Source organism: Pseudophryne corroboree, chromosome 1 (genome assembly GCF_028390025.1).
Source record: "Pseudophryne corroboree isolate aPseCor3 chromosome 1, aPseCor3.hap2, whole genome shotgun sequence".
NCBI lineage: Eukaryota > Metazoa > Chordata > Amphibia > Anura > Myobatrachidae > Pseudophryne > Pseudophryne corroboree.
Window position 1 is genome coordinate 593,020,228 of NC_086444.1, and position 23,024 is coordinate 593,043,251.

Consider the following 23,024-nt stretch of genomic DNA (forward strand, 5'->3'; position numbering starts at 1 on the left):
TTGCACATGCCCATCCGTAGTCTGATGCAACTTGCCCAGATAGGTCTTGCCATGAAATAGGGTGCTTTGAGGCGGGACTTATGTGGCACGGGCACAACTTCCTGCATTAGTGGAACGAATATTCACATCATAGAGTAGTATATCGGACTTATGCAGCTGCCGGCCACTATAGCCACTTTGCTTGCCACTCAGAATAAGCCCAATAGATTAGCAGTACCATGCACCATATCTATAGCTATGGCCGGGTTGGGTATGGGTGACGTCGGTATTGTTGCACATAACTACATCCCCTATGGCCGACAGTATTCACCATTTCGAATTACTGCAAGGAAAACAGATTCTCTCACAGTCACTACGACATAACACAGCTCTGTGAGCTCTTTGGCGACCGGACGTACTAGATCTTAGCGTATGAGCCACAATTCTAAGATTAACCAAACAGAATGCAGTGAGCATTTACACTGATACTAATGCTGACCTCCTGTAATGCCATGAGAGCTTTGCTTTGCCAGGAGAGTGGCTTGCGTGGGGAAAGTTCCATGCAGATTTCTCTCACCTAAAAAAACATAAAAAACAAGATTTATGGTAAGAACTTACTGGTGTTAAATCTCTTTCTGCGAGGTACACTGGGCTCCACAAGGATTAACATCGGGGTGTAGAGTAGGATCTTGATCCGGGGCACCAACAGGCTCAAAGCTTTGACTTTCTTCCCAAGATGCATAGCGCCGCCTCCTATATCACCCCGCCTCCATGCACAGGAGCTCAGTTTCGTTAACCAGTCTAATGCAGTAGCAGGTACCAGAGACAACAATTGCTCGTAGCCAATTACACCACACACTCACTGCAGGAGAGTTTGTCAGCGGCTATGCTAATACCAACCCAAAGAAGATAAGTGCGTCAGGGTGGGCGCCTTGTGGAGCCCAGTGTAACTCGCAGAAAGAGATTTAACAACGGTAAGTTCTTACCATAAATCTCGTTTTCTGCTGCGGGGTACACTGGGCTCCACAAGGATTAACATCGGGGATGTCCTAAAGCAGTTCCTTATGGGAGGGGACGCACTGTAGCGAGCATAATAATCCAGCGTCCAAAGGAAACATCCTGGGAAGCGGCGGTATAGAAGGCACAGAGCCTAATAAACATTGTCCACGAGGACCACGTAGTCGCCTTGAACAAATGTTCAAGGGTCGCACCACGGGGGGCCGCCCAAGAAGGTCCAACCGACCGAGTAGAATGGGCTTTAATTGTAGCAGGAACCAGACGACCAAGCTGTACATAAGCATGTGCAATCATCATTCTAATCTATCTGGCCAAAGTCTGCTTGGAAGCAGGCCAGCCATGTTTGTGAAAGCCAAACAATACAAAAAGAGAAACAGATTTCCTAACGGAGGAAGATCTCTTTACATAGATACGGAGAGCACGTACCACATCCAAAGACCGTTTTTTGGGAGACAACTCAGGAGAATTAAAGGCTGGACCCACAATCTCCTGGTTAAGGTGGAAGGAAGACACCACCTTGGGTAAATAACCCAGTCGCGTTCGAAGAACCGCCCGGTCACGTGAAAAATCAAATCGGGAGACTTGCAGGATAAGACATCCAAGTCCGAGACTCTTCTAGCTGAAGCAATAGCCAGCAAGAACAGGACCTTAATGGAAAGCCACGTAAGGTCAGCAGAGGCAACTGGCTCAAAGGGAGACACTTGCAAGGCCTCCAAAACCACCAACAGGTCCCAAGGGGCCACAGGTGGCACATAATGAGGCTGAATCCTCAACACACCCTGAGTGAATGTATGGACATCAGGTAGGGTGGCAATCTTTCTCTGAAACCAAACCGACAAGGCAGAAATGTGAACCTTGAGGGAGGCCAGACGCAGGCCTAAGTCCAGGCCCTGTTGTAGACAGGCCAACAGTTTGGCCGTACTAAACTTAAAAACGTCATGAATGTGAGACGCACGCCAAGTAAAGTAAGCATTCCAGACCCTATGGTAAATCCAAGCAGAAGCCGGCTTATGGACCTTCAACATAGTTTGAACGACCGCCTCAGAAAAACCCCTGGCCCTCAGGACGGAAGCCTCAAGGGCCATGCCGTCAAAGCCAGACGGACCAAATCCTGGTAAACACAAGGGCCCTGAACAAGGAGGTCTGGTTGTTGTGTAAGTAGAAGGGGACGATCCCATGAGAGACCCAGTAGATCGGCGAACCAGTGCCATCTGGGCCATGCTGGAGCGACCAGAAGCATGTTTCCTTCTTGCTTGAACTTCCGTTTTACTCTGGGCAGGAGTAACACTGGAGGGAAAATGGACGGTAGCTGAAAGTTCCATGGAATTGCCAGAGCGTCCATGAACGCAGCTTGAGGGTCCCTTGTCCTTGCTCCGAAGACCGGAACCTTGTGATTCTGTCGAGACGCCATCAGATCCACATCTGGAAGGCCCCACATGTCCACGATAAGTTGAAACACCTCCGGATGGAGGCTCCACTCTCCTGCATGTACATCCTGATGACTAAGATAGTCCGCTTCCCAGTGCAGGACGCCCGGAATGAACACTGTGGATATGGCTGGCAGATAGCGTTCTGCCCACTGAAGAATCTGTGATACTTCCCTCATTGCCATTCGGCTTCGAGTGCCGCCTTGATGATTGATGTACGCCACCATGGTGGCGTTGTCCGATTGTACTTGAACAGGTCTATTCTGTATTAGATGCTGGGCCATTGTCAACGCATTGAACACTGCCCGAAGTTCCAGAATATATATTGGGAGACTCCTCCTTTGTCCACCGACCTTGAAGAGAGTGTTGTTCCAACACCACACCTCAAGCGTCAGAAACACCCAGTCGGATATCCAGAAGGCACGGCCCTCGCTCAATTATAGGTCCTGCAGCCACCAGCTCAGTGACAGGCGGACCTCTGGAGACAATGAGATCATGTGAGATCTGTTCCGGTGAGGCGGGCCGTCCCACTTGGCCAGAATTAACTTCTGCAGAGGGCGAGAAATGAACTGAGCATACTTCACCATGTCGAAATCCGACACCATGAGACCTAGCATTGCATTGTCGAATGTATCGGCACTTGCGAACGAGATAGGAAGCATCAAATCCTGTCCTGAAGCTTCAGAACTGTCTCCTGAGACAGGGACAACTGTTGGTTGTGAGTCCAATAACGCTCCCAGATGCAACATGCTCCGAGCAGGAACCATGGAGGATTTCTTCCAGTTGATCAGCCACCCGTGGGCTTTCATGCACTGGACCATCAGATCGAGATGACACAGGAGAAGTTCTGGGGAATACGGTAGGATCCTGACCCCTTGACGGCGGAGTGTAGCCGTCATGACCGCCATTATTTTGGTGAAAAATTGGGGAGCCGTTGTCAAACCAAAGGGTAACGCCCAAAATTGGTAATTAAGGTTGCCCACCGCAAACCTCAGGTACTCCAGATCCCCCAGAGGGAGGCCCGCCCTGTCATGCGACAGGCTGTCGGTTTTGGAGGCTGGCCGATGGGCGACCCAGTCACGATTCGGTCTGGGCTTGGCAGGTCTGTAAGCACGAGTTTGCTTTGGGTACGCCTGACCTTTTGCTTTTCCTGGAGGAGGAAAGGGCAAAGGGAAAGTCATGATGACGGGACCTAAACAGGTCCGTAAACGAGCCGTCGGCATACGGCAGATGCTGCATATTTAATATGATTTAGAACCTTTCTAGCATTGTAACCATTTTTCAATAAAGCAGGATTAATTTTATCTATGGAGTGACATGCAGATTTCTATTTACAGCAACAGAAGTACTATTTTTATACAGCACGAGCACACAAACTCTGAACACTATTGCATGGGAGTGCCTGATTAATAGGTTACATATGTATATATGTGTGTATATATATATATATATATATATATATATGGCCCAGCATTAAAATAAGAATTTACTTACCGATAATTCTATTTCTCATAGTCCGTAGTGGATGCTGGGAACTCCGAAAGGACCATGGGGAATAGCGGCTCCGCAGGAGACTGGGCACAAAAGTAAAAGCTTTAGGACTACCTGGTGTGCACTGGCTCCTCCCCCTATGACCCTCCTCCAAGCCTCAGTTAGGATACTGTGCCCGGACGAGCGTACACAATAAGGAAGGATTTTGAATCCCGGGTAAGACTCATACCAGCCACACCAATCACACCGTACAACCTGTGATCTGAACCCAGTTAACAGCATGATAACAGAGGAGCCTCCGAAAAGATGGCTCACAACAATAATAACCCGATTTTTGTAACAATAACTATGTACAAGTATTGCAGACAATCCGCACTTGGGATGGGTGCCCAGCATCCACTACGGACTATGAGAAATAGAATTATCGGTAAGTAAATTCTTATTTTCTCTGACGTCCTAGTGGATGCTGGGAACTCCGAAAGGACCATGGGGATTATACCAAAGCTCCCAAACGGGCGGGAGAGTGCGGATGACTCTGCAGCACCGAATGAGAGAACTCCAGGTCCTCCTCAGCCAGGGTATCAAATTTGTAGAATTTAGCAAACGTGTTTGCCCCTGACCAAGTAGCTGCTCGGCAAAGTTGTAAAGCCGAGACCCCTCGGGCAGCCGCCCAAGATGAGCCCACCTTCCTTGTGGAATGGGCTTTTACAGATTTTGGCTGTGGCAGGCCTGCCACAGAATGTGCAAGCTGAATTGTACTACAAATCCAACGAGCAATAGTCTGCTTAGAAGCAGGAGCACCCAGCTTGTTGGGTGCATACAGGATAAACAGCGAGTCAGATTTTCTGACTCCAGCCGTCCTGGAAACATATATTTTCAGGGCCCTGACTATGTCCAGCAACTTGGAGTCCTCCAAGTCCCTAGTAGCCGCAGGTACCACAATAGGCTGGTTTAAGTGAAACGCTGAAACCACCTTAGGGAGAAATTGAGGACGAGTCCTCAATTCTGCCCTGTCCGTATGAAAAATTAGGTAAGGGCTTTTATAGGATAAAGCCGCCAATTCTGAGACACGCCTGGCTGAAGCCAGGGCTAACAGCATTACCACTTTCCATGTGAGATATTTTAAGTCCACAGTGGTGAGTGGTTCAAACCAATGTGATTTTAGGAACCCCAAAACTACATTGAGATCCCAAGGTGCCACTGGAGGCACAAAAGGAGGCTGTATATGCAGTACCCCCTTGACAAACGTCTGAACTTCAGGAACTGAAGCCAGTTCTTTCTGGAAGAAAATCGACAGGGCCGAAATTTGAACCTTAATGGACCCTAATTTTAGGCCCATAGACAGTACTGTTTGCAGGAAATGCAGGAAACGACCCAGTTGAAATTCCTCTGTAGGGGCCTTCCTGGCCTCGCACCACGCAACATATTTACGCCAAATACGGTGATAATGTTGCACGGTTACATCCTTCCTGGCTTTGATCAGGGTAGGGATGACTTCATCCGGAATGCCTTTTTCCTTCAGGATCCGGCGTTCAACCGCCATGCCGTCAAACGCAGCCGCGGTAAGTCTTGGAACAGACAGGGTCCCTGCTGGAGCAGGTCCTTTCTTAGAGGTAGAGGCCACGGGTCCTCCGTGAGCATCTCTTGAAGTTCCGGGTACCAAGTCCTTCTTGGCCAATCCGGAGCCACGAGTATAGTCCTTACTCCTCTCCTTCTTATGATTCTCAGTACCTTGGGTATGAGAGGCAGAGGAGGGAACACATACACTGACTGGTACACCCACGGTGTTACCAGAGCGTCCACAGCTATTGCCTGAGGGTCCCTTGACCTGGCGCAATATCTGTCTAGTTTTTTGTTGAGGCGGGACGCCATCATGTCCACCTTTGGTTTTTCCCAACGGTTCACAATCATGTGGAAGACTTCTGGGTGAAGTCCCCACTCCCCCGGGTGGAGGTCGTGTCTGCTGAGGAAGTCTGCTTCCCAGTTGTCCACTCCCGGAATGAACACTGCTGACAGTGCTATCACATGATTTTCCGCCCAGCGAAGAATCCTTGCAACTTCTGCCATTGCCCTCCTGCTTCTTGTGCCGCCCTGTCTGTTTACGTGGGCGACTGCCGTGATGTTGTCCGACTGGATCAACACCGGCTGACCCTGAAGCAGAGGCCTTGCTTGACTTAGGGCATTGTAAATGGCCCTTAGTTCCAGGATTTTTATGTGAAATGACGTTTCCATGCTTGACCACAAGCCCTGGAAATTTCTTCCCTGTGTGACTGCGCCCCAGCCTCTCAGGCTGGCATCCGTGGTCACCAGGACCCAGTCCTGAATGCCGAATCTGCGGCCCTCTAGAAGATGAGTACTCTGCAACCACCACAGGAGAGACACTCTTGTCCTTGGAGACAGGGTTATCCGCTGATGCATCTGAAGATGCGATCCGGACCATTTGTCCAGCAGATCCCACTGAAAAGTTCTTGCGTGGAATTTGCCGAATGGAATAGCTTCGTAAGAAGCCACCATTTTTCCCAGGACCCTTGTGAATTGATGCACTGACACTTGGCCTGGTTTTAGGAGGTTCCTGACTAGCTCGGATAACTCCCTGGCTTTCTCCTCCGGGAGAAACACCTTTTTCTGGACTGTGTCCAGAATCATCCCTAGGAACAGCAGACATGTCGTCGGAATCAGCTGCGATTTTGGAATATTTAGAATCCACCCGTGCTGTCGTAGTACTACTTGAGATAGTGCTACTCCGACCTCTAACTGTTCCCTGGACCTTGCCCTTATCAGGAGATCGTCCAAGTAAGGGATAATTAAGACGCCTTTTCTTCGAAGAAGAATCATCATTTCGGCCATTACCTTGGTAAAGACCCGGGGTGCCGTGGACAATCCAAACGGCAGCGTCTGAAACTGATAGTGACAGTTCTGTACCACAAACCTGAGGTACGCTTGGTGAGAAGGGCAAATTGGGACATGGAGGTAAGCATCCTTGATGTCCAGAGACACCATATAGTCCCCTTCTTCCAGGTTCGCTATCACTGCTCTGAGTGACTCCATCTTGAATTTGAACCTTTGTATGTAAGTGTTCAAGGATTTCAGATTTAAAATAGGTCTCACCGAGCCGTCCGGCTTCGGTACCACAAACAGCGTGGAATAATACCCCTTTCCCTGTTGTAGGAGGGGTACCTTGATTATCACCTGCTGGTAATACAGCTTGTAAATGGCTTCCAATACCGCCTCCCTGTCGGAGGGAGACGTTGGTAAAGCAGACTTCAGGAACCGGCGAGGGGGAGACGTCTCGAATTCCAATTTGTACCCCTGAGATACTACCTGCAGGATCCAGGGGTCCACTTGCGAGTGAGCCCACTGCGCGCTGAAATTCTTGAGACGACCCCCCACCGTGCCTGAGTCCGCTTGTAAGGCCCCAGCGTCATGCTGAGGACTTGGCAGAAGCGGGGGAGGGCTTCTGTTCCTGGGAAGAGGCTGCCTGCTGCAGTCTTTTTCCCCTTCCTCTGCCCCGGGGCAAATATGAGTGGCCTTTTGCCCGCTTGCCCTTATGGGGACGAAAGGACTGAGCCTGAAAAGACGGTGTCTTTTTCTGCTGAGAGGTGACCTGGGGTAAAAAGGTGGATTTCCCAGCCGTTGCCGTGGCCACCAGGTCCGATAGACCGACCCCAAATAACTCCTCCCCTTTATACGGCAATACTTCCATATGCCGTTTGGAATCCGCATCACCTGACCACTGTCGCGTCCATAACCCTCTTCTGGCAGAAATGGACAGCGCACTTACTCTTGATGCCAGAGTGCAAATATCCCTCTGTGCATCTCGCATATATAGAAATGCATCCTTTAAATGCTCTATAGTCAATAATATACTGTCCCTGTCCAGGGTATCAATATTTTCAGTCAGGGAATCCGACCAAGCCACCCCAGCACTGCACATCCAGGCTGAGGCGATTGCTGGTCGCAGTATAACACCAGTATGTGTGTATATACTTTTTAGGATATTTTCCAGCTTCCTATCAGCTGGCTCCTTGAGGGCGGCCGTATCAGGAGACGGTAACGCCACTTGTTTTGATAAGCGTGTGAGCGCCTTATCTACCCTAGGGGGTGTTTCCCAACGCGCCCTAACCTCTGGCGGGAAAGGGTATAATGCCAATAATTTTTTAGAAATTAGCAGTTTTTTATCGGGGGAAACCCACGCTTCATCACACACCTCATTTAATTCATCTGATTCAGGAAAAACTACGGGTAGTTTTTTCACACCCCACATAATACCCTTTTTTGTGGTACTTGTAGTATCAGAAATGTTCAAAACCTCCTTCATTGCCGTGATCATGTAACGTGTGGCCCTACTGGAAAACACGTTTGTTTCCTCACCGTCGACACTGGAGTCAGTGTCCGTGTCTGTGTCGACCATCTGAGGTAACGGGCGCTTTAGAGCCCCTGACGGTGTTTGAGACGCCTGTACAGGTAATAACTGATTTGCCGGCTGTCTCATGTCGTCAACAGTCTTTTGTAAAGTGCTGACGCTATCACGTAATTCCTTCCATAAGACCATCCAGTCAGGTGTCGACTCCCTAGGGGGTGACATCACTATTACAGGCAATTGCTCCGCCTCCATACCATTTTCCTCCTCATACATGTCGACACAACGTACCGACACACAGCACACACACAGGGAATGCTCTGATAGAGGACAGGACCCCACTAGCCCTTTGGGGAGACAGAGGGAGAGTTTGCCAGCACACACCAGAGCGCTATATATATACAGGGATAACCTTATATAAGTGTTTTTCCCTTATATAGCTGCTGTATTGATTTATCTGCCAAATTAGTGCCCCCCCTCTCTTGTTTTACCCTGTTTCTGTAGTGCAGGACTGCAGGGGAGAGTCAGGGAGACGTCCTTCCAGCGGAGCTGTGAGGGAAAATGGCGCTTGTGTGCTGAGGAGATAGGCTCCGCCCCCTTCTCGGCAGCCTTTCTCCCGCTTTTTTAAGGAAAAACTGGCAGGGGTTAAATGCATCCATATAGCCCAGGAGCTATATGTGATGTATTTTTTGCCATCTAAGGTGTTTTTATTGCGTTTTAGGGCGCCCCCCCCCCCAGCGCCCTGCACCCTCAGTGACCGGAGTGTGAAGTGTGCTGAGAGCAATGGCGCACAGCTGCGGTGCTGTGCGCTACCTTACTGAAGACAGGACGTCTTCTGCCGCCGATTTCCCGGACCTCTTCTGTCTTCTGGCTCTGTAAGGGGGCCGGCGGCGCGGCTCTGGGACCCATCCATGGCTGGGCCTGTGATCGTCCCTCTGGAGCTAATGTCCAGTAGCCTAAGAAGCCCAATCCACTCTGCACGCAGGTGAGTTCGCTTCTTCTCCCCTTAGTCCCTCGGTGCAGTGAACCTGTTGCCAGCAGGATTCACTGAAAATAAAAAACCTATACTTAAACTTTTTCACAAAGCAGCTCAGGAGAGCCACCTAGTGTGCACCCTTCTTGTTCGGGCACAAAAACCTAACTGAGGCTTGGAGGAGGGTCATAGGGGGAGGAGCCAGTGCACACCAGGTAGTCCTAAAGATTTACTTTTGTGCCCAGTCTCCTGCGGAGCCGCTATTCCCCATGGTCCTTTCGGAGTTCCCAGCATCCACTAGGACGTCAGAGAAAGTATGTTGATTTAGCCTGTCGAGTGCCGCCTGATATATTTTTTACATATATTGGACCTCTAAAGACCTAAGAGGACACCCCAGCAAGTAGAACACTGCATATTGTGGAGTGCCGGGCTTTCCTGTTTATTTATATATACTGTTTGTGTGTGTGTGTGTGTGTGTGTGTGTGTGTGTGTGTGTGTGTGTGTATGTATATATATACACATATATACACACACACACAGGGCCATAACTACGTGTGGGCCAGCAATACCTGACACTCAGTGCATATGTAGTGCACCGTGGGCGCAGAGCTGCCGGGAACACTCGCAGGGCTGCAATGTAGAAGGTTTGTCGTGCTGCCGCTAGGTAGCTGTAGTAGAGACCAGCTACTTGTCACAGGGTTACATGGAGTGGTAGCCGGGCAGCGCTGCAGCTCTTTGATTGTACACTCCACCCCTCCTAGCTGCTGTAGCGTGTGGTAGGTGAGTATGTGTGCTCCGGGGAGGGGGCGAACAAACACACACACACACACACACACACACACACACACACACACACACACACACTCTTTCTCACTCTGTGCATCAGGGACTCTAATTGGCATAATATGGGCTCTACCTGGCATAATGTGTATCAGGGGCTCTACCTGACATAATGTGGGTTCTACCTGGCATAATGTGTATCAGGGGAACTACCTGGCATAATGTGGGCTCTACCTGGAATAATATGTATCAGGGGCTCTACCTCTGGGGGAACCGGGGGAACAAACAAACACACACACACACACACACACACACACACACACACACACACACACACACACACACTCTTTCTCTCTCACTCTGTGTATCAGGGACTCTACTTGGCATAATATGGGCTCTACCTGGCATAATGTGTATCAAGGTCTCTACCTGGCATAATGTGTATCAGGGGCTCTACCTGGCATAATGTGTATCAAGGTCTCTACCTGGCATAATGTGTATCAGGGGCTCTACCTGGCATAATGTGCGCTCTACCTGGCATAATGTGTATCAGGGGCTCTACCTGGCATAATGTGGATTAGGTTCGCTACCATGGCATAATGTGTATATGGAGCTCTACCATGGTGTAACATGTATAAGGGGTACTACTGTGTTATGTGAATAAGGACACTACGTGTAATGTGAATTTGGGACTATTATGTGGCCACGCCCCTTCCCCCATAAAGATACGTGCCTATATTTTTTCCCTGCGTCTTTGGCGAGCACTGTGCCTATTTTAAATATGGTAGGAGAGGTGGCACCAATTCTTTTTCTGACACACAGCACCAAAATGGCACTATATATATATATATATTTTAAGCATTTCCCATACGGTTTGTGGTTATAACACATTTATGTACGTATGTATGTGGTTTCCGATGTGGAAGGTAATGTCAGCAAAAACTTTACCCTATTGAAGCCTATGGGTTTCTTTCCGCATTGATGCTGTAGCATCCCCTGTGGCAGTGGCATCACTCTGCGCATGTGCAGGTGGATGCCCGGGTCATAAACTGGGAAGTCCAAGGACCGGCGGCCATGGCCTTTCCAATACTAATGGCATATGTTAGTATATATATGATTATTATCGGCGCCATAAGTGGCGGTATGTACCGCAAGAGGTTGGTACATCCCACCCACTATCTTTTGCGAGATGAATTATTGTAAGAGAGATAAGTGTTCATGAGGCCTAAGCAGTAGTAAACAGTGGTATCATCCGCAAACTTTATCACAGAGATCATTTCCGAGATGGACTCACAATCCAAGGAGTATACAAGGAGTATAAAAAATAGGATTTTAATACCTACCGGTAAATCCTTTTCTCCTAGTCCGTAGAGGATGCTGGGGACTCCAAAAGGACAATGGGGTATAGACGGGATCCGCAGGAGCTTGAGCACACTAAAAAGACTTTGACTGGGTGAGAACTGGCCCCTCCCTCTATGCCCCTCCTCCAGACCACAGCTATAGGAACTGTGCCCAGGAGAGACGGACATTGAGGAAAGGACTTTTGTTTAAACTAAGGGCGAGAAACAGACCAGCCCACATCACAAACATACCGTGCAACCGGAGTAGCAGCAAACCAGATAACAGTATGAATTAACAACAGCAACAAGCTGAATATAATTAATACACAACTCGCGTGTAATCAAATATAACCAGTAATAATACAATTGCAAGGAACAGTCCGCACTGGGATGGGCGCCCAGCATCCTCTACGGACTGAGAAAAGGATTTACCGGTAGGTATTAAAATCCTATTTTCTCTTACGTCCTAGAGGATGCCGGGGACTCCAAAAGGACCATGGGGTCTATACCAAAGCTCCAGAACGGGCGGGAGAGTGCGGACGACTCTGCAGCACCGATTGAGCAAACATGAGTTCCTCATCAGCCAGGGTATCAAACTTGTAAAACTTAGCAAAGGTGTTTGAACCCGACCACGTAGCTGCTCGGCAAAGCTGAAGAGCCGAGACCCCTTGAGCAGCCGCCCAAGATGAGCCCACTTTTCTGGTAGAATGGGCCTTTACTGACTTCGGCAACGGCAGCCCAGCCGAAGAATGAGGCTGCTGAATCGTATAACAAATCCAGTGAGCAATAGTCTGCTTAGAAGCAGGATTTCCAATCTTGTTGGAAGCATACAGGACAAACAAAGCCTCTGTTTTCCTGGTAAGAGCCGTTCTGGCAGTCATAAATTTTCAAAGCTCTTACAACATCAAGAGACTTTGGAACCGTGATAGCAGCCGATTTCGGTAACGGCAATCCAGCCGTAGAATGAGCCTGCTGAATCGTATTACAGATCCAGCGTGCAATAGTCTGCTTAGAAGCAGGAGCGCCAACCTTGTTGGCCGCATAGAGGACAAAGAGCGCCTCTGTTTTCCTCACCCGAGCCGTTCTGGCTACATACATTTTCAAAGCCCTGACTACATCTAGAGACTTTGAATCAGCCAAGGCTTCCGTAGCCACAGGCACCACAATAGGTTGGTTAATGTGAAACGAGGAAACCACCTTCGGCAGAAATTGTTGACGAGTCCTCAATTCCGCTCTATCCGAATGGAAAATCAAATAAGGGCTCTTGTGAGACAAGGCCGCCAACTCTGACACTCACCTGGCAGACGCCAGAGCCAAAAGCATGACCACTTTCCAAGTGAGAAACTTTAACTCAACCTTACGCAAAGGTTCATGCCAGTGAAACCTAAGGAACTGCAAGACAACTTCAAGATCCCACGGCACCACCGGCGGCACAAATGGAGGATGGATATGCAGCACTCCCTTCACGAAAGTCTGAACCTCTGGAAGGACGGCCAATTCTTTCTGAAAGAAAATAGATAAAGGCGAAATCTGCACTTTGATGGAACCCAATTTCAGGCCTGCATCGACGCCTGCCTGCAAAAAATGGAGAAACCGACCCAAGTGAAACTCCTCCGCAGGAGCTGCTTTGGTTTCACACCACGAAACATACTTTCTCCAAATACGGTGATGTTTTGCCGTAACCTCCTCCCTAGCTTTAAGGAGAGTGGGGATTACCTCCCCGGGAATACCTTTCCGAGCTAAGATTTGGCGCTCAACTTCCACGCCATCAAGCGCAGCCGCGGTAAGTCCGGAAACACGCAGGGCCCCTACAGTAACAGGTCCTCTCTTAGAGGAAGCGGCCAGGGATCTTCCACTAGCAATTCCCGAAGATCCGGATACCAGGCCCTCCGTGGCCAATCTGGAACGACGAGTATCGCCTGAACCCTTGTTCGACATACGAACCTCAGCACCTTTGAAATGAGAGGAAGCGGAGGGAACACATACACCGACTGAAACACCCACAGAGTCACCAGGGCGTCCACTGCACTGGCTTGGGGGTCCCTTGACCTGGAACAATACCTCGGAAGCTTCTTGTTGAGGCGAGACGCCATCATGTCTATCAGTGGAATTCCCCAACGCCTTGTCACTTCTGCAAATACCTCTTGATGAAGAGCCCACTCTCTGGATGGAGATCGTGTCTGCTGAGGAAGTCTGCTTCCCAGTTGTCCACGTCCGGGAGGAAGACTGCTGACAGAGCGCTCACGTGCTGTTATGAGCCACGGCTGTGGCTCATTCCTGTTTTGCATGTCAGTTATGTATTTTATGTTTATAAGTTGTCTTGCAGGCCAGGATTTCCCGTTGCTCTGTTTTAGAATACTCTTGGTTGCTGCCGCTGGTGAATCTGTGTAATTGCAGCTTGTTCCCATGTGTTCAGCCTCACCTGGCTGCTAATTGCATCTTGTCAGTTTGGAGTCATGCAACAGGGCAGCTGCATGAGATTATTAATTAGGCCTCTCTGTTATATGCTGGCTCAGTGCAGTTCGCAGATGCTGGTGATATTTCTATGTTTCCAGTCTGCTTGAGTTCTGAGCTTGTTCCTGCCAGTTCCTGAATTCCTGTGTCAGTCCCTGTGTCGATTCCTGTGTCTGATCCCGTGTCCTGCCGTTAAGTGTTCCTGTCCTGAAGTCCAGTGGCTTTGCCTGTGCCTGGTCAAGTTTCTGGCTTCTTGGTGTCCACCGGTCTGTCGTTTGGGATTCTGCCTGTCCTGCAGTTCTGAGAGTCTGTGTCGGCAGCATTGGAGATTCCTGTCCGTTTGCCAGCATTCGTACCGGTTCCGTGAGTAGCGGCTCTGCCGCGTCCGTCGGCCTAGGCCGCTGTATTCCGTTATTATTTCTGTTACTGGTGTTTTGCAGAGGGTTCTGCTTATGCTGTCACCGCCGGTACACAAAAGTATTGTGTCGGTGTGTGGTCAGCATTTCCTTTGTTGTTCTTTTCCTTTGGCGGCAAGCCGCACATACATTTAGTTTTAGGCTAGTTAGTAGCCCCTGGCTTTGGTTGTTTCAGTTAGAGGGCCCCTTGTTATCACCCTGTCTCGGTACACTCTTTGTCTCTCTTTAAGACCTGAGGGGGCATCGAAGTTGGGCAGACGTAATCCGCCCTTCAAAGCGGCTGCCATGGGCTCAAGCAACCATAGTCTCGCAAGAGTGTGCTGACAGCACGGGCGAGACAACGGAGATAGGGCGCCGGGGGCTGTTCCATTTCCATTCCCCTTTCCCAGCATTACGTCCTGGTGCTCTGGACTCACTTCATAACATCTCCCTTGTTCTGAGCACCAGGAACCTAACATTATAACACGTGCTGTTCCGCCCAGCGAAGGATTCTTGTGGCTTCCGCCATTGCCGCGCTGCTCCTTGTTCTGTCTTGGCGGTTTACGTACGCCACCACTGTTATGTTGTCTGACTGGATCAGGACAGGGAGACCCTGAAGAAGGTTCTTCGCTTGCAGCAGGCCATTGTAAATGGCTCTCAACTCGAGAACATTTATGTGGAGACAAGATTCCTGGCTTGAACATTTTCCCTGGAAATTTCTTACTTGCGTGAATGCTCCCCAGCCACGGAGACTTGCATATGTTGTCAGCAGGACCCAGTCCTGGATTCCGAATCGGCGTCCCTCTAGAAGGTGAGAGCCTTGCAGCCACCACAGGAGAGAAATCCTGGCCCTGGAAGATAGACTTATTTTCCGGTGCATGTGCAGGTGAGACCCGGACCATAATTTCAGCAGATCCCACTGAAACACCCGGGCATGAAACCTGCCAAACGGAATGGCTTCGTAACCCGCAACCATCTTCCCTAGTACCCGAGTGCATTGATGAATCGACACACTTGTCGGCCTCAGAAGCTCCCTGACCATGGTCTGGATTTCCAGAGCTTTGTCCTCTGGCAGAAACACTCTCTGTATCTCCGTGTCTAGGATCATGCCCAGGAAGGGCAGCTGAGTGGCCGGGATCAACTGAAACTTTGGCAAATTTAGAATCCAACTGTGATGTCGCAGAACCGACAGGGAGAAATCCACATTTCTCAACAACTGTTCCTTGGACCTCGCCTTTATCAGGAGATCGTCCAAGTATTGGATAATTGTGACCCCTTGCTTGCGAAGGAGGACCATCATCTCCGCCATTACCTTGGTGAAAACCCTTGGGGCCGTGGAAAGCCCAAACGGCAACGCCTGAAATTGGTAATGACAGTCCTGCACCGCGAACCTCAGGAAGGCCTGATGAGGAGGGAATATCGGGATGTGCAAGTAAGCATCCTTTATGTCGACCGACGCCATAAAATCCCCCCCTTCGAGGCTGGAGATCACCGCTCGAAGCGACTCCATCTTGAACTTGAAAGTTTTCAAGTATGGATTGAGAGATTTTAGGTTCAGAATCGGTCTGACCGATCCGTCCGGCTTCGGCACCACAAAGAGGCTTGAACAGAACCCTTTCCCCCATTCTGACTGGGGAACCGGCACCACAACCCTCTGTTGACACAACTTTTGTATCGCATCCCTTACCACCTCTCTTTCGGGAAGGGAAGCTGGCAAGGCCGACACAAAAACCGGTTGGGGGGCATCTCTTGAAACTCCAGTCTGTACCCTTGGGACACTATGTCTAAAACATAAGGATCCAGAGCGGAACGAACCCAGACCTGACTGAAGAATCGGAGACTGTCCCCCACCGGTAGGGACTCCCCCAAGGGAGCTCCAGCGTCATGCGGTGGACTTGGTAGAGGCGGGGGAGGACTTTTGGTCCTGGGTGCCTGAGACTGCAGGCGACTTCCTTCCCCTACCTCTACCTTTTGAAGTGAGGAAGGACGAGCCCTTACTTCTTTGGTATTTATTAGGCCGAAAGGAATGCATCTGCTGATGGGGTGCCTTTTTCTGTTGTGTGGGAACATAGGGAAGAAAAGATGACTTACCCGCAGTAGCGGTCGACACCAGGTCAGCCAGGCCATCTCCGAACAAGACACTACCTTTAAAAGGGAGAGCTTCCATATTCTTCTTGGAGTCGGCATCAGCATTCCATTGATGAACCCACAGCGCCCTCCTGGCCGAAATCGCCATGGCATTGGCTCTTGATCCCAAGAGGCCAACATCCCTCGCCGCATCCTTTAGGTAATCTGCAGCGTCCTTGATATAACCAAGAGTCAAAAGAATATTATCTTTATCAAGAGCATCCATATCAGAAGCCAAATGTTCAGCCCACTTAGCAATACTCACCCATACCGACGTCACAGCAGGTCTGAGCAATGCACCAGTATTGACAAAAATGGACTTCAATGTCGTCTCCAGCTTGCAATCCGCTGGATCCTTGAGAGCAGCCATGTCAGAAGACGGCAGCGCCACCTTCATGGACAATCGCGAGAGAGCCTTGTCCACATTTAGAGACGACTCCCACTTTTCCCTATCGTCAGAGGGGAAAGGATATGCCATCAAAATTATCTTGGGAATCTGCCACCGTTTTCTGGCGATTCCCAAGCCTTTTCACAAAGCGCATTCATGTCATGAGAGGGGAGAAATTTTACCTTAGGTCTTTTCCCCTTAAATAAACAAACTCTTGTGTCAGGAACGGCAGGTTCCTCAGAAATACGTAAAACATCTTTAATGGCTATAATCATGTACTGAATACTCTTGACCACCCTTGGATGCAAAGAAGCCTCAGTAAAATCGACATCGGAGTCAGAGTCCGTGTCGGTACCTGTATCTGCCATCTGGGTAAAAGCACACTTTTGTGACCCTGAGACTGTCTGTACCTGAGACAAAGCGTCCTCCACGGACTGTCTCCATGTTTGTTTCTGAGAATCAGATTTATCCAGTCTCTTAGATAATAAAGCCACATTCGCATTCAGAGTACTCAGCATAATCACCCAATCAGCAGTGCCGACAGAGACATACCTAAATCTTTTTGTCACGATCCGGGTATCTGGACGCCATTTCTTACCTATCAGATGCCTCCTAAGGCTGGCTCAGCGCTCCAGGACCGGATCCCATCTGTTATCCTGATGTGCACATTCCCGCATCCTCTCCTGTCTCTCTGGACGCAGTCACAGTAACGCCTTATACATCTGGCATGGCGTCTCCCGCGGCCTCCGCCGCCGTCCCTGAGCTTCTGCATTCAGAGTGGCGATTACGTCAACCGCGGCCTCCGCTGTGTCCGCGTGGTCGGATGTGCATCTGTCAGCCTGGCGTCTCCTGTCTCCGGTGGCCGGCGCCGCCATTACTGTTTTCCAGACCACATGGATTACAATCCAAACTTCCCTCCAAGTGTCTGCATGGGCGCAGCCATCTTGGATTTTGTCAGCTGATCATTCCTACCAATCCGTTGTCAGTATTATTAATTTGCATAATTGCCTAGCCAATGCCTTCCTTGCTGCAGGTATAAATAGGTTGTGCCTGAGCAAGGAAGGCGTCAGTGCTTTGGTTGTCAAACCTAGTTCCAGTTTGTCTCTCTTCTGTGAATGTCTTCCAGGTTCCAGCTCCTGTCTCCAGACTTCAGCTATAGAGACCCGCACCAGCATTCCATCTGCGGTGTAGCCTGACTCTCCGATCCATTCTGGACTCACCTGTTTCCAGCTACAACATCACCTGCTTCCAGCTCAGCTTCCAGCAGTGTACAGCTTCTCTTAAAGGGCCGGTGTCCTTTCTGCAGTTTACCACTCTCCACCGGTATTATTATTTCTCCGCTCTCAAATTCTACATTTCATCTACATTGCATCGCTCTCAAGCTCTATTTATTATTTAACTGGTTCCAGCCAGTATCCACTCCGTGCCAACACCTGTCTGGTTCTAACCAGTACCCACAGCAGCATTTTATCTACAGCAGTCCAGCTTTCCCTGGAACACCAGCTGGTACGACCCTGGGCTTTCCTCATTGCTACAGTTGAGCCTGGTAAGGACTTTCCAACTTGCAGATAATAAGAACTGTCTCATACCACCAGAGCTCTGTGGCCCCTGCCACCCTGTAGTACCCAGGAACTGTATTATTATTTCTCTGCTGATTTTTATGTTACTTTTTACTGCTACTGTAATGCATGGAGTTTGTCATAAATAAATATCATTGACTTTTACTCAAGTTGTCGTGGTCACGCCTTCGGGCGGTTTCTCTTCATGTTACTTACATGTCCAGGGGTCTGATACAACCTCCCAGGTTCCGGTACATCTCAGCCCCTACAACTGAGGCTGCCTTCCGTCAGCTCAGGCCCTCAGTTGTGACACCTTTTCTGCACCCCCCATAACTTCCTCCGGGGAGGAACAACGAGTGCCGACACACCCACACACACACAGGCCACAAGCATGGGGACAGACCCACAGAGAAGCCCGTAGGGAGAAACACTGAGGGAGTATGCCAGCTCACACCCCAGCGCCCATACACAAAAAAAATAAGAATTTACTCACCGGTAATTCTATTTCTCGTAGTCCGTAGTGGATGCTGGGTACTCCGTAAGGACCATGGGGTATAGACGGGCTCCGCAGGAGACTGGGCACTCCAAAGAAAGATTAGGTACTATCTGGTGTGCACTGGCTCCTCCCTCTATGCCCCTCCTCCAGACCTCAGTTAGGGAAACTGTGCCCGGAAGAGCTGACATTACTAGGAAAGGATTTGGAATCCAGGGTAAGACTCATACCAGCCACACCAATCACACCGTACAACTTGTGATAACTATACCCAGTTAACAGTATGAAACAATAATGAGCCTCAGTAACAGATGGCTCAAAACAACAACCCTTTAGTTATGCAATAACTATATACATGTATTGCAGGGAGTCTGCACTTGGGACGGGCTCCCAGCATCCACTACGGACTACGAGAAATAGAATTACCGGTGAGTAAATTCTTATTTTCTCTGACGTCCTAGTGGATGCTGGGTACTCCGTAAGGACCATGGGGATTATACCAAAGCTCCCAAACGGGCGGGAGAGTGCGGATGACTCTGCAGCACCGAATGAGCAATTCAAGGTCCTCCTCAGCCAGGGTATCAAACTTGTAGAATTTTGCAAACGTGTTTGAACCCGACCAAGTAGCAGCTCGGCAAAGTTGTAAAGCCGAGACCCCTCGGGCAGCCGCCCAAGAAGAGCTCCCTTCCTTGTGGAATGGGCTTTTATAGATTTAGGATGCGGCAGTCCAGCCGCGAAATGTGCAAGTTGAATCGTGCTACAGATCCAGCGAGCAATTTTCTGCTTCGAAGCAGGAGCACCCAGCTTGTTGGGTGCATGTAGGATAAATAGCGAGTCAGTCTTTCTGACTCTAGCCGTCCTGGAAACATAGAGTTTCAGGGCCCGGACTACGTCCAGTAACTTGGAATCCTCAAAGTCCCGAGTAGCCGCAGGCACCACAATAGGTTGGTTCAAATGAAATGCTGATACCACCTTAGGGAGAAACTGGGGACGAGTCCTCAGTTCTGCCCTGTCCATATGGAAAATCAGATACGGGCTTTTACACGACAAAGCCGCTAACAATGACACCCGCCTGGTCGACGCCAAGGCCACCAGCATGACCACCTTCCACGTGAGATAATTTAACTCCACGGTCTTAAGTGGTTCAAACCAATGTGATTTTAGGAAATCCAACACCACGTTGAGATCCCAAGGTGCCACTGGAGGCACAGAAGGAGGCTGAATATGCAGCACTCCCGTAACAAACGTCTGAACTTCAGGCAGTGAAGCCAGTTCTTTTCTGAAAGAAAATAGACAGCGCCGAAATCTGGACCTTTATGGAACCCAATTTTTAGGCCCATAGTCACTCCTGCCTGTAGGAAGTGCAGAAATCGACCCAGCTGGAATTCTTCCGTTGGGGCCTTCCTGGCCTCACACCAAGCAACATATTTTTGCCATATGCGATAATAATGTTTTGCTGTCACATCCTTCCTAGCTTTTATCAGCGTAGGAATGTCTTCATCTGGAATGCCCTTCTCCGCTAGGATCCGGCGTTCAACCGCCCTGCCGTCAACGCAGCCGCGGTAAGTCTTGGAACAGACAGGGCCCCTGCAGTAGCAGGTCCTGTCTGAGAGGCAGAGGCCATGGGTCCTCTGAGATCATCTTGTAGTTCTGGGTACCAAGTTCTTCTTGGCCAATCCGGAACGATGAGTATTGTCCTTACTCCTCTCTTTCTTACTATCCTCAGTACCCTGGGTATGCGAGGAAGAGGAGGGAACACATAAACCGTCTGGTACACCCACGGTGTCACCAGAGCGTCCACAGCTATCGCCGGAGGGTCCTTGACCTGGCGCAATATCTTTTTAGCTTTTTATTGAGGCGTGACGCCATCATGTCCACCTGTGGTCGTTCCCACCGGTGTACAATCAGCTTGAAGACTTCTGGATGAAGTCCCCACTCTCCCGGGTGGAGGTCGTGTCTGCTGAGGAAGTCTGCTTCCCAGTTGTCCACTCCCGGAATGAACACTGCTGACAGTGCTATCACGTGATTCTCCGCCCATCGAAAAATCCTTGTGGCTTCTGCCATTGCTATCCTGCTTCTTGTGCCGCCCTGTCGATTTACATGGGCGACAGCCGTGATGTTGTCTGACTGAATCAGCACCGGTTGTTTTTGAAGCAGGGATTCTGCTTGACTCAGGGCATTGTAAATGATCCGTAGTTCCAGAATATTTATATGCAGGGAAGTTTCCTGACTCGACCATTGTCCTTGGACGTTTTCTTCCCTGAGTGACTGCCCCCCACCCTCGGAGGCTTGCATTCGTGGTCACCAGGACCCAGTCCTGTATGCCGAATCTGCGGCCTTCGGGAAGATGAGCACTCTGCAGCCACCACAGCAGAGACACCCTGGCCCTTGGGGACAGGGTGATCCACCGATGCATCTTAAGATGCGATTCGGACCACTTGTCCAATAGATCCCACTGGAAGATCCTCGCATGGAACTTGCCAAAGGGAAACGCTTCGTAAGAGCTACCATCTTTCCCAGGATTCGCGTGCAGTGATGCACCGACACCTGTTTTGGTTGCAGGAGGTCCCTGACCAGAGATGATAATTCCTGGGCCTTCTCCTCCGGGAGAAAAAACTTCTTCTGTTCTGTGTCTAGAATCATATCCAGGAACAGCAGACGCGTCGCAGGAATCAGCTGCGACTTTGGGATATTCAGAATCCAGCCGTGCTGATGCAGCACTTCCTGAGATAGTGCTACGCTGACTAGCAACTGCTCCTTGGACCTCGCCTTTATCAGGAGATCGTCCAAGTACGGGATAATTATAATTCCCTTCTTTCTAAGGAGTATCATCATTTTGGCCATTACCTTGGTAAATACCCTCGGTGCCGTGGACAGACCAAACGGCAACGTCTGGCATTGGTAATGACAGTCCTGTACCACAAACCTGAGGTACTCCTGGTGAGGTGGGTACATGGGGACACCCTCTTCCAGGCTTGCAATAACCGCCCTGAGCGATTCCATCTTGAACTTGAACTTCCTTATATAAGTGTTCAAGGATTTTAAATTTAGGATGGGTCTCACCGAACCATCTGGTTTCGGTACCACAAACATTGTGGAATAGTAACCCCGCCCCTGTTGAAGGGGGGGTACCTTGATTATCACCTGCTGGAAGTACAGCTTGTGAATAGCGTCCAGTACTACCTCCCTTTCTTTGGGAGCAGCCGGCAAGGCAGATTTGAGGTAACGGCGAGGGGGAGTCGCCTCTAACTCCAGCTTGTATCCCTGAGATACCACTTGCAGAACCCAGGGATCTACCTGTGAGCGAACCCACTGGTCGCTGAAGATCCGGAGACGCGCCCCCACCGCACCTGGCTCCGCCTGTGGAGCCCCACCGTCATGCGGTGGACTTAGAGGAAGCGGGGGAGGATTTTGGTTCCAGGGAACTGGCTGTCTGGTGCAGCTTTTTCCCTCTTCCCCTGCCTCTGGGCAGAAAGGAAGCGCCTCTGACCCGCTTGCCTTTTTGTGGCCGAAAGGACTGTACCTGATAATACGGTGCTTTCTTAGGCTGTGAGGAAACCTGAGGTAAAAATGTCGACTTCCCAGCTGTTGCTGTGGATACTAGGTCCGAGAGACCATCCCCAAACAATTCCTCACTCTTATAAGGCAAAACCTCCATGTGCCTTTTAGAATCAGCATCACCTGGTCACTGCCGAGTCCATAATACTCTTCTGGCAGAAATGGACATTGCTTTAATTCTAGATGCCAGCCGGCAAATATCCCTCTGTGCATCTCTACGTCTTTAATATACTCTATGATTAGCAAAATAGTATCCCTGTCTAGTATCAATATTATCTGACAGGGTATCGGACCAAGCTGCTGCAGCACTACACATCCACGCTGAAGCAATTGCAGGTCTCAGTATAGTACCTGAGTGTGTATATACAGACTTCAGGATAGCCTCCTGCTTTCTATCAGCAGGCTCCTTTAAGGCGGCCGTATCCTGAGACGGCAGTGCCACCTTTTTTGACAAGCGTGTGAGCGCCTTATCCACCCTAGGGGACGTCTCCCAACGTAACCTGTCCTTTGGCGGGAAAGGGTACGCCATCAGTAACTTTTTAGAAATCACTATTTTCTTATCGGGGGAACCCCACGCTTCTTCACACACTTTATTCAATTCATCTGATGGGGGAAAAACCAATGGATGCTTTTTCTCCCCAAATATAATACCCTTTCTTTGTGGTAACCGGGTTAATGTCAGA

General features: G+C 49.8%; 1 protein-coding gene across 1 annotated transcript in view; it reads right to left on the reverse strand.

The window, feature by feature from the left end:
* Nucleotides 1-430: 430 nt before the first annotated feature.
* The window catches only part of LOC135037288 (histone H3-like centromeric protein cpar-1), a 273,082-nt gene continuing 250,488 nt past the window's right edge, over nucleotides 431-23,024 (reverse strand). Inside the window, exon 8 of the mRNA XM_063954543.1 lies at nucleotides 431-556. Within this exon, the coding sequence (XP_063810613.1) occupies nucleotides 431-556 (126 nt within the window). The remainder of the gene's footprint in view (nucleotides 557-23,024) is intronic.